Source organism: Epinephelus fuscoguttatus, linkage group LG16 (genome assembly GCF_011397635.1).
Source record: "Epinephelus fuscoguttatus linkage group LG16, E.fuscoguttatus.final_Chr_v1".
Lineage (NCBI taxonomy): Eukaryota > Metazoa > Chordata > Actinopteri > Perciformes > Serranidae > Epinephelus > Epinephelus fuscoguttatus.
Genome location: NC_064767.1, coordinates 4,371,787 through 4,384,549, shown reverse-complemented (window position 1 = coordinate 4,384,549; position 12,763 = coordinate 4,371,787). Strand labels below are relative to the sequence as shown.

General features: G+C 41.8%; 1 protein-coding gene across 1 annotated transcript in view; it reads right to left on the bottom strand.

Annotated features, from left to right (window-relative positions):
* Nucleotides 1-12,763, bottom strand: part of cdh5 (cadherin 5) — a 54,646-nt gene that overhangs the window by 8,759 nt on the left and 33,124 nt on the right. The window contains exons 12-14 of the mRNA XM_049600224.1: nt 8,727-8,857; nt 8,482-8,596; nt 912-1,044 (exon numbers count right to left, since the gene is read on the bottom strand). Coding sequence (XP_049456181.1) covers nt 912-1,044; nt 8,482-8,596; nt 8,727-8,857 — 379 coding nt within the window. The remainder of the gene's footprint in view (nt 1-911; nt 1,045-8,481; nt 8,597-8,726; nt 8,858-12,763) is intronic.

Genomic DNA, 12,763 nt, shown 5'->3' with positions numbered 1-12,763 from the left:
AAGTGAGGGAAAAGATTTTGCAGTTTCTGTAATCCAGTTGAAAGTCATAAATGTTTTTAAATGCTTAAAGATCCAATCATCACTATAGCATGTGACAGTTAAAACAAACATTCCATAGTTCGTCTGTGTGCTACGTTCCCCAACAGAGGGGGGACGAAAAATGGTGATGGTAAGGATCGGTTCTGCTGGTATCATCCACAACTTCCCCGGATGGAAACATATAAGTAACTGTTTTAATGTGTACTGAACTGAACTGTATCAACTGTGTCATGTTTGTTGTCTCATATTTGTCCTAGATATGACAAAATGAGGACAATAATAGTGATAAAGTGCTATTAGAGGGAATAAAAACACAACCTAAAATTATAAGATATAATATTCAGTGCACAACTAGGAAGTGCAATTTCATCTTTTTAAAAATGAAAGTCATTCGGAAAGAATGAGAACAGAAATGTCAGCAATAATTTTAGTTTACGTTCTTATCCAATCTTCACATTCACTGCTTTACCCAGCCATCAAATCCTTTGACAGCAAACAGTTTGATGCACTTATTATGGATATTTTATAGGGATTTTGTATGGTTTAAGTAAATGTTTATGGTTTTGATACTATTAAAATATAGATAAGATTAGATGGCAATTAAACTTTAATGATTTCTTTTGGGTAAAATGGGTCACCAAATTGACAGATGCGGCAAAGAAAATGAATATTGCAAATGGGGCGAGTTAACAGAGTGTGTAGTTTTCTAGGAAATAAAGTGCAAAATAATAAAAGTAAAATGTCAATACAGAGAAACAATAACAAAGACGGCATAAAATGAGAATAGAAATAAGTTGTGTTACTGTTAAATAGGGTTTTAATTCTGTGCTTCAAATTATGTTTTTTTTTCTTTCAATTTTTCATCTACATACCCGTTAGTGTCCATCTCTCCTCCTCCCTCCTCATCGTATGTGACAAGCTGCTCATGAATCTCGCCGCTGTTCTTCATACTGGCCAGTGAATCCTTCTGGTAGCGTTTCCTCATCACAAACAGGATCACTATGACTGAAAGAGCAGAGGAAAGTTTATTTTAGGACAGATTCATTCTGTGAATCCTCTTTGATGGCACATTCAGCTGTGTCTGTAACACAAGTTAAGATAATGTCGAAATGATTTGGCCATTTTCGACAAAAGGTGCAGCTGTCAACAAAACGGAACAAGAGATGAGCTTAGGACAAATATTTGAGAGCTGTATGTCTGTTTTTAAAGAAATTCATAGTTATTGGTAAAAATTGAGGACAGAACACAAGCACAGATCGTCCTGTCATATTTCTTGGTGAGCCAACAGTTCTTTAAACTTAAAAACATGAGAGAAAATTAGGCCAAGAAAACTGAAACATGAAGAAAAAAAAAAAAACAAAGAACGGGGGCAAGAAACAAGTGAGGAAAGTGGAACACTAACGAGGGATTGAGACTAGAAAACAGAGCAAAAATGAGGGGAGTAAATGAGGAGCGGATGGTTTAAGGTGTCTGAGACGTTCGCCTCGAGCGTGAAAACCTCAGATGAATCTACTCAGCCAGAGACAAACACAAGAGAAGAAAAGAGAGGGGAGCATCAGAAACAGGAAGCCATATTCAGTAAATACAAGAGGGGAAGTGGAAATGAGTGTGAGAAAACAAAGTGAAGGGGGGTGAGAGAGAAAGGAAAGGGAAGGAAAGTTGGACCTGGCAGATGACGAAGAAATAAACAATTGAGAAAAAAATGAGAAAAGGGGGGTGGATATGGGAAACAAAGTAAGAGAAGAATGTAGGATAAGAGCTTTAAGTCACAAGAAAATTCCCCAAACCGTCATTTATGTTCAAGTGACAAAGACCTCTAACAGCTGCAGGAATTGGGACTCTTGTTTGTCCATCAGGAGCAACAGTCTGCTCTCACCCAAAAAACAGCTGTATAGGTCATCTGTGCAAGTAGTTTCCACTTCTAGTGGCTTTAGTAATCATTATGGGAGCAAAGGAAGAAGTCAGGTGGCATAAAATGAGGAGCGACCACGAATGGAGGTGGTCAGGGTGGTAGATGAGTTAAACAAACACAGGACTTTTACCCAAGATAATCCAAATAATCATTTTTCTAACCCTAACCAAGTAGTTTTTGTATTTGCCACTGTTTCACAACATTAAACACATGTTTAAAACTGCAGCCATAAGTAAGTGTGCCCATCGCTGGTACTCAACAGTCATATAGTCATATACTGTATGTCGCTTCGCGAGTCATTGGTAAGCTTTTCTGTCACATTGGGTGTAAAGATGGAAGTAGCCACGAACTCTGCAGAGGGAAAAGGATTTCAAACCCAAAGCATGACCTTTTCCAACACATAATCAAGTTAGTCTGCGCCTAAGCCTGACCAAAAGTTAGCAAGAGCAGGGCCGGATCAGGAAAGGTTTTTCTTATTGTAACACTGATTTGTAATGGCCCTGGAAAGCACTGATAAATGAGGTCATCCTCTTTAGGGGCGGTAGACTAGGAGCATAGACAAAAAATAATGGATACTATGATGTAATCAATTGGTTTGTGGACTTCTGTTTTGAAGCCTCGAGTCTGGCACTTCGGCTGTCGGCATCTGTCTGGAAAACGATTTGAGGATCTCCATCTCACGAGCTGTAACTGTAGCTTTAGTAATAAACTACTCAAATAATTTGGACTAGTCTGCTGTAAAGCCCTGGTTTGGTGAGTGCGTGACTTGAGTGAGTCTGTTTGAGTGTGTTTGGCCCATTAAATGCAGTTTAGAAGCTGTTAAATGTGTTTTTCCTTTAAAGTCTCATCATTTAATAGTGTTCAGAAAGAGCAACAGGCTTGAAGAAAAAAAATGTTATTTGGAGGCAATTTATATTTGTACTATGCAGTCTTAGAGGGGCCAGCTTCTTTTATATATTGATTCAGTTTTATTTTGAAGCAGTTATAACCCTCTACAGTGCTGTCTGGATTTTCCTGAGCCTCATGTTGTGCTGTGGACATTAAGGTTGCAATGGTATTAGATTTTCGTAGAACGACAACTATCTCAGAAAATATTACTGTATTACAGAATTTACATTATTATCAGTCAGAATGAAGCTTAAAGAAATGAGAAAATGCACTGGACAACAGGTAGACTTTTGATATTAGCAGAATCACTGGTAATCCCATGAGAGCAGGGATCATTGTGTGTTCCTGTACGAAACCACAAATGGGTATTTATCAGAAGCTGGTTTGTAGCAATGTGGGCGAGGAGGTCTGTACATTTAAAAACTTTCATGTGACACAAACAGTTCAGAGCCAGAAAGGTTGTTTGAAATAATCTTAATGAGAATGGCAGGTGGCAACTCTTGAACACCAGACTGTGTGATTTTATCTCCTGGTTGTCAACATACTGGCATTAAGGCTTCCTTGGTTTGTCGTAACGCCCAAATCCGAGCGATAATAGGTGCAGCAATCATAATGTGTGTTTCAAGCTCAAAGCTGTGGAACTGGGAAAAGCACCAAAAGGCAAGGTCAAAGAAATACAAGGGATTTAGACAATAGAGACACAAAATACAGACTTATAAGTTATATGACGACAGTGAACCATTCTGCATTGTCTTTGTTGGGTTCCATTTGTCGAAACTTACTCTCAAAGTTCAGAAATGAGATAAGACAGCGTGGAAAAAGACAAAGTTTTTCTTTTTCTTGTGTAACCCCTGAATTTCAGTGGCCATAGAGATGAGGGAATTAGGACAAGGAGACAGGAGAAAGGAAGCAAAGAATACAAGGAAATAAATAAGAAGAAGAGGCTGAAGGAAGGAGGAAGTGAAGGAATCGGGAGAAGTCTTGGCTGAGGAAATCAAGAGAGGAGACAGATGAGGAGAAGGAGGATACATTTGACATTAGATTAGGCCCCGAGCCTCGGTCCCGATATGAACCTCTTTCTCTCTCAGCGGACGGGCAGCATTAGCCATGCCTTTTAGTCGAGGGCGAGCGGGACTAATTTAAGTTTGCCTGGGAAACCAACAGATTAATCTTTTACAACACATGCTCTGCAGTTTAATAAGCTCTGGAGATATCAGACTTAGAGGGGAGAGAAAAGAGGAAAAAAAAGAGAAGAAGAAGCCCTTTCTTTGTAGGAAAACGACTGAGAAAAATTTCTTTTCGTGTGTCAAACCAGACTTCTGGTGAGAAAATGCGTCTGTGAATGGGGAGCACGGTAAATTGCTTTGGGCCCTGGCAGATAATGACAAGTGCATTAAATAGTTAATCTGGCCTGTGTTGGGGGTGTTTGATAAAGAGAAAGAGAGACAGAGAGGGAGGCAGAGGGAGAGACCCAGAGGGAAAGAGAAAGAGGAAGAGAGAGATGAAGGAAAAACGGAGGGGAAAAGGCGCGATAGTGAAGAAGTGTATTAATAGTTAATAGGTTGAGTGTTTGGCGGTGTTTGATAAGCAGACGGCACCTAAAGAGCTGATAAACTCTCCTCATTACCACTCCTATTCTTCTGCTGCTTTTCCCACAATTCTCCTCTTCGGCGTCTCTCTTCTTTAACCTCTTTCTGTCTCGCTCTGTCACTCAGTCGCTCTCATTCCACCTCAGCTCCCCGTCTGACTCGCCTCTCGTCTGTGTGCCCGTTTCACCCCTCTCCACCTCCCATATCTAAGGCGAGATATAAGGTTTTCTTTTTTTATCCATCTGTCACTCCGCCTCCGTCCCTCTTTATCTTCAAGTTCTTCTTCTCTTTGCCTTTCTTCCTCAGCACTTCTCATCCCAGATCCCTCTTGTTTGGCCAACTATCTCTGACGTGCCTCTCATCCAACATGACAAGTGTCTCTTTTTCCCCAGAAAAAAAAGGAGCAGGGGGCGAAGGTATCAAAGAGAATATTGAGCTCACAACCGCAGGCATTATTTCCACATCCGTCGCTGCATTATTCATAAAACCAACAACAAAGGGAGGGGGGAGGGCTCCCCACAAAACACAAACCTTATTTATTGCAAAGCAAGGGCAAGTGAGTCTGCTGTGCACATGCCCCAATCACCCAGTGCCGGCGACGTTTTGCATCCATCATTGATGCCATCTTCATGATTTCCTCTCAGAGGGTAAAACTCAGCGGATTGAAGAGAGTACGTTTGCACCTGTTTGTTAACAGACTGTCAAGACTTCCAAACAACCCACATTTTCTCCTAAATGTCTGTTTACTGCTCTCTTTCACTGACTCAAACCACAAACATTTCATGATTGTCCCTGTATATTAGTGTTTGGTAAACCCTAAACAAACCCAGAGCCACACAGGAAGTGATGCAGTTTATTTTTCCTGCCTGTTTGGAATACATTCATGTTTGATTGTGACTCTGCTCTGTTTACTTCCAACAGATTTCCTACTTTTCAGCCACAAAAAAAACAAAAACATAAAATCAGAGTTCAGGATCATTTAGGATCAGATTAAAATAGGTGTCTGCACAGTAAACAGGAAGCAGTGCTTTGGAAAGACTTAACTCTGAACCAAAGTGAGAAGCAGTGTTTTTACTGTCCTCTCTGGGTTCAGTTTTCACCTCTGACACCCATCACCTTCGCCTTGAGGCTGGGAAATTGAATTAAACCAGTGGAGGTCAGAGACAAAGATTATTTTCAGCTGCTGTCAACAGACTGTTGCCGCCTAACAAAGTACTGACTTCACACAATAGTGCAAAATCTTGCAAACATTTTAATGGGAATGTTTTAGAAGTTGACTGATTTAATAAAACTACGATATCTGAACACTGACACAGCAGTGTTGCTACAGTTTAGTCATGTTAACACAGCAAAATCAGACACAGGATGTGAGGCTGGACCTCTGGTGTCAAAGGTAACAGGTTACAATCTCATGCAACACCATGTTTTCCACATGAATACTTCTTGCTGTGCCGTACGATCAGCAGCTAACGATGCTAACTCCAGAGAGAGCTCTCCAAACAATGGCAACAGTGCTGACAGAGCTAACAGGGTTACCCAGGGAGGAACTGAGGGTGGGCGCTATGCTTCCATGACATTGTTGTCCTGATATCAGCAGTAACAGCCACAGAGCACAGTGCATAGCAGCGGCAATGAAGCAGCCACTGGGATCCACACGTGCACTAATAAGCAAGAGCAGCCAGACTGTCTTACCACAACAAACCACAGAGAAGCTCAGATTACAACACACAGAGGGAGCGTGACATTCAGTGCTCAGGACTCCATCGCTCCACCATAGCAAATAGGGGTTTGCAGTTGTAGTAATGCACTGAATATTTCATACAGAACCCTTAACGCCCAGTTCAGACCAAAGATTTGTGATGAGACAAAATCGATTTAGAGCGTTTCAAAGAAAAATGGCAGCGGTGTGAAGTGGCCGGTCTGAGCTTGACTCAAGCTGGCTGATGGTGTCACCTGTGACTCAGCTGGTCAGATCGCCAGCAGCTGGTTTTAGAATGTAAAGCGTGTCATTTGTAGTGAAGTCCGCAGGTCAAGTCAAAATGGCCGCAGACTGTGTGTTTGCTTGCTGTAGCAGGTGCTCCGTCCCCACTGAGCCCTCTGTTTCCATCCTCACGATGTGCTGGTGTCGCAGCTCAAGTTTCTTAGCTTATGTTTTTTATTTCATTCATGTTGTTTTTACTTTGAAACTCACGTCTCCTCTCGTTTCTGATCACTTCACTTCCTGCCCTTGTGTGTTTTCCCTCCCTTCTGATGACCTCACCTGTGTCTGATTGTCTGTCCCGCCCTGATTAGCCTCACCTGTGTCTCGTTATCCTTCCCCTCACCACAGTATTTAGTGTGTGTCTTGTTTTCTCTCAGTGCCAGTTCATCTTTGCTCCTTGTGTGTCTAGCATTCTAGCCTTTTGTTTCCTTGTGTCCTTTTTTTTGGGGGGGGGGGGATTTAGCCTGTTGATTGACTCTGCCTCATCCCTATTAGATTTGTTTGCCCCCCCGATTTTCCTTCTGTGTACCGAACCTGCCTTTTGACCAGTAAAGACATTAGCCATGTTTCCATCAGCCTGTTTAGATGCGCATCTAGAAGTATCGCATCGGAAAATTATGATGGAAACGCCAAAATTAGAATTAAAATCCCCTGATTCGCACAAACTAAAATATGCTCCCTTTAGCTGGGTTTTGAGTGATTCGAAAAAACGTTGATTCGCAAAACGGGGGATGGAAACAGTTATGTTAGAATTAAGTCTGACGTAGCGCACCTCTCTCCATGGTGATATCCACACTCCGAGTCGGGAAGGCGGTAATGCATTTACAAGCTGGTTGCCAACCGCTAGAAAATGTAGAAGAAGAAGAATGCGAGACTTGTTTTGTTTCCAGAGTTCGTAGATTTCACCAAAGTCCATACATTTAATGGAAACACACAGGATTCATTTTTCTTTTAATGCACATTTCCCAATGATTCGAATCACTTTTGGATGGAAACATAGCTTGTGTTATTTTACCCGAATTGTCTCCAGGGTTGTGCGTCTTATTATGTATTTATGTCACATGTCATTTTGTTTATCTCACCATTTCATTACTACCACAAATGCAGCTGTAGCCAGTATCTTACTATCACTATCCTCATTCATATTTTAAGAACCTACAAATTATATTCAGCCACAAAATAAGTCTGAAAAGCTGGAAAACAGGACAAAAGTACGGAGTTGTTGACTAGAGATGATACACCATCTCATCTAGGTGTGTTAGTGTGAATCAGCAGGTCTTTTGAACGTTGCAGAACAATGCATTGCAAGTAGTTTCCTGTTTCCTCCTCTCATTTTGAGTCTTTGGTCTGAGCTGGACTTAAACTGCATGGTCTGATCATTGCACTCCTGTAACACTGTCAGACTGACAGTTTTCTAAAAGCTGATACAGCACGAAAACTAGAGATATCAACTTTTTTTTTATTTCATGCCCTGATTCCTGGTCAAAGCCTGGTGTCTGAATTACCCACAATGCAACTCGACCAGTACTGACAGGTCTATCAGAGAGTGTGTGTGATGCTAATAGCAGTAAATGTAACCTTGAGCTTCTAGCATGCGGCAGAGATGAGGAGCAGGCTACAGCTATCTGGTAAGCTCACTTCTTTTTACCTCCACACACAGATTTATTTTTTCATTTTAAAACTTGTAGTCTTCAGCCCCAACTGACAGGGACTCAAGTGACATCACCTGAGGCAATTTATTAGCTTTAACATGGCTCCCTCTGGAGCCACGAAAAGGCTTTATACAACTTCTTTGACAGGTGCAGTAATACCCCCAAACACCTGGAAAAAGACTTTGATGTGTACATTAGAGTCCCCCTTCAAGGTGAACAAATGGTCACTGAAAAGAAAAGTTCTTCAGGCACTCTTAGCGAGACAAAAAGGATCATCATCACCCTGATGAAAACCCTGACACATGATCTCTAAAAGAGGAGCTGTGCAGAAAACCTCAGCAAAGACGTTTCCACCAAAACATAGAGACAAAGAAAGGAAAGAGGAAAGGGAGAGAAGGAAATAAAGAAACTTAAACGTACCCAGTATGGTCAGTATGCAGAGCAGAATGGCTATCAGGGCGTGGACGCTCACTCCCATCCTCCGAGCACCAGCTTTGCACTGCGTAGGAATCCGCCTGGCATCACAGCGACACGACTAAAACAGACAGAACAAACAGTCACTCAGTCAGTATTACAGTGCAATCATCCGTGCAATGATTTTAACATTTCTCTGCCCTCAAACAGTTTAGTACATCACAACCCCCACACGTGAAACACACACTGACCTTGATAGTCAGTTTGGTGATGCTGGTCTGGATGGGTCGCCCTCCGTCACTGATGCGCACATCCACGCTGTAATCCTTGGGGTCATCCAGGCTGAACGGCCCCTGTTTCACCATGACGTCTGCTGTGCTGTCTGAAAAAGGAAGCGTATAAATACACACAGTGAGTAGATGACAACCACCCTCACCTTCAACACAAATTTACCTTTCCTTTCTGCAAAATCCATGTCTAATTTGTCTGACTCATCACTGTGTAAAGCAAAACGGATCCGATGTTCACCTGCTCCGTATATAGAGTCTTTCAAGTCTATTTATACAGCACGCATCTGTTCTGCAGATAAAACAAGATATAAGAACAAGGACAGAGTCGTTGCATAAAAGCAGACAGATCATTTGTGATTATCCGTCAGTTTGGTGCATTTAGGATTTCAGTCATTTAGGATTATAGACAATGGCAGCACCTTAAAAATCTGAATGGTGGCCTACATGAGGCCAAACTTTTCATGGATTCCCAAATTATGTATCGGTGCACTGTTCTTTCCTTTGCACATATGTGACAATATAGCCCCTAATCATTTGAGTGTGGTCATTTGTGTCCAGACAAAGAGTCAAAATGCACAATAAGCTAGAAGTCCAAGAGCACCACAAGGGAACAGAACAAAACAAAAAAAGAATAGAAATTAAAGAGAACTGAACATGTTGAGCAGAACAGAGCGACGTCTCCCCTGCAGCCCTGACCAACAATACAGCCATTAGTCAAATCCCCAGCAGGCAGAGGTTTCCTGCTGAGGCGATGAGGAGAGCCTTTCCCCACAATATCCCTCTGCTGGAGGAATTTCATTCAACACAATGGCAGGAAAGACCCTCAAACATACTTCGACTCACTCTGTTAAACTCTCAGACAAAGAAACATACAGTACAGCTCTGGTTTCAGGGCACGTTTAAGTAAAAACAACCTGGGTGTCGCTGACATTTGCACATATTGAACTCTGAATGCAAATGATGTTGTTTTTGTGAGAGGAGTGGATCACTTGGCTCAATCATTTCATCCCTCCTTGATTCGCTGTTTTTTAAAATAAACTCTGATTCCACCCTGCGGAGCTCTCACAGGATCATACTGATACATCATAACACAACCATCAGTATATTTTAAAAACCTTACTACTATGAGAAAAATATACCAAATATGGAAGCAGAGATTCAGCTTCACTGCCACCTGATAAAAAACACACAACTCTGATTTTAGGTTGGTGCAGTTACATAAATTAAATTAAATTAATTAAATTATTAAATTAATTTTCTAGAGTAACGGAGGCAGTGGTCCTGATATAATGTGTTTTTGTATCTCAACATAATGTTTGAGGGTTTTCAGCACACAAATGACATCTTAGTCACCTCCAATTTTCCATCAGATTAACTGGTTCCTGAACTTGTGTTGTTTAGGATTCTTGGAACCTCATACCCCTTTTCCACCAACTTGGAACCAGTTCTGCTCTGGTTTCACCACCTTTAACTGGATAGTGTTTTGAAATGCAGCATTAAAGCTCACCAGTCAGTGGAGCACCAGGCTAAATGGAAAGGGCCCTTATATTTCACTTTTTTTTCCTTAAAAATTAAGCGTTCCAAACAAACTTATTTTGGGTTAAAATTAAATTTGCAAAATAGAAGCTGTTTCATGTTGGAGGAAAAGGGTTAAAAGTGGCATCCTCTCAAAATAAGCATTGTATAGATGCTCAGTGGTTTAGGGATGACTTACAGGCTACAGTATCAACACATTCTCACTCCGACCTCGTCACATATCGACGTTTGGTCATGGACTTTCCACGTCCACATATGACGTCCAGGGTACCCTGGGTGTGTTGGTTGTTGACGTTCTGGGACGCCGTGTCAACTTCAGCCTGTTTGACACTTCTGTTTTCACAGGAAATGTACAGTTTGCATACAGTCTCTTTCAAAATAAATGCACTACATTGGTACAACATCGCAAATTGACTTTTTTTTCATTCAACAACAAACACACATGGTTACATTTTGCCAACACACACGTAGTTGGGTGTAGGAAAAAAGAAAAGGGTTTGGCTTTACATTCAAATGGGAAGCAAACACCTGCCTCCCAGGTAAAAGTCAGTGGTTGTTGGACCCATCCACCGCCTCTCCTGCCCACCCTACTCTGACTTTTTCGCCCTCTTAACTTTCGTTGTTGTCCCGTGTATCATGCTGATGTAAAAGGATGGCTTTTTTCATTGGTGTCTGACACCAGAAGTCAATGCCCAAGCGACGGTTTTCGACGAGTGAGACCGGTTGATAATATAGGTTAACTACTGTAGGTGGCAAGCTAACAGCAGACATGCTAGTCTACTGGAACATACCAGATGTTTTGAGACTGTTTCATAGTTATAAGGATCATCTTTTAGTATCTGCACCCCAAGAACTAGGAGTGATCGTAGATCCTTGAACGCGGTTTTGAGGGACTTTTTTTTAGCTCCTTATCTGAGCAGGTACTCTCCCAGCACAAGAGGAACCATGAGTGATATAGGTGTACAGTTATTGGCAAACACAGCTAATGTAGCACAAAAACAAACAAGCTCTTAAAGAGAAAAAAGGAAGACGACACGAAGATGTGAATCCAGCTTTACTGAGCATATACGCGCCAACACTATTTTGACTTGTCAGAGCGAAAGTGATGGTTCTTTACCCACAGCCAGCTGACTTACAGTACGTCACTTCAGCATTCATATCGACTCACTGCCAGACAGCCTGCTCATTAGTTCGGTTGCCCAGAGCACAAAGAGTTCCCACATCTCACAGATGCAAACCTCAAATCCTGTTCTCAAACTATTTTCGAGATCCTACTGGAGGTAAACCGACCCATTTAATCAAAGTTCAACATGCCTGAAACCCAAATACGGTTTGTACAACCACCTCACTGTGATGAAGTTTCCATCGTCGTCTACAAGACAACATACAGTGAGTGAAGGTGTGTGTGTTTGTGCGTGTGTGTGTGGGAGGACATGGATACAGAAGAAGCCTTAACTAACTGAATAAAAGATGAAAACAGCTTCTGTCCTCCCTTCATCTCGTCCCTCTTCTCGTCTCCTGCTCTGTCTTTGTTTGAATCCGTCTCTTTCCCGTCTCTCTGGATTGTGTCTCCATATTGCGTTTGTTCTCTCCATCTCTCTCTTCCTGCATCTCATTAGTGTCTCTTCATCTCTTTGTTTTCCTTTCCTCCTCCTCCTCTCTCTTGTCTGTCTGGTATTAATGCAGTGATCTTGGTGTAGCCGCCTGGTCCAAACACAGAGTCCTGTCACTTCACTGTGCAGCTACACTGATTGTGAGTGTGTGTGTGTGTGTGTGTGTGTGTTTCAGGATCCCGTAATGAAAGCATGGTTGTTTTTTGCAAGTTTTAAAAAGCTGGTAGTTGATAAATATTTTAAAAGACTTCACTTTGCAGCTCTTGTTGCATGTGTGTGTATGTGCGAGTGTGTGTCAGCAGTGATTGTGTGTTAAGTGGTGTGAGGTGAGGTGCTGTCAGATGATTTTTGGGGGGCACAGTCCTGAGCCACGGGGGAGAACAAAGGTTCACACTGACAAGCAGCACTTATCCAACAACTCTTCGCCTCGTCTCCACCTCCTCTCTGGTCCTTTTTGTCCGTTGAGTTTCTTTCCTGTATTCTTCACTTTCCTCTTCTCGTCTATAACTCGCTATCTTTCTGTCCTCTCAGTTTCTGTTTTCCTCCTCTTGCCTTTTTCTTTTCTTAGCTTTCATTTAAACATTTGCTGTTTCTGATGTCATCTTTCCCTCTCTCACCATGACCTCATCCCCTCAAATCTTCATTCATTCCTCATTTTTAGCCTGTTTTCCCCTTCCCTCATTTTTCTCTCATTTATTCTTCTCCCAGTCTTTCCCTCCCTGTTCTCATCTGCATATCTTTTTTCACATCTTCCTTGACTTTCCTGTTTTCTTTTCTTTCTTCCATCTCACTATATATTCCTCATTCTACTCCACTCTTAAATCGACCCAATCACCAGAAAAAAAATGT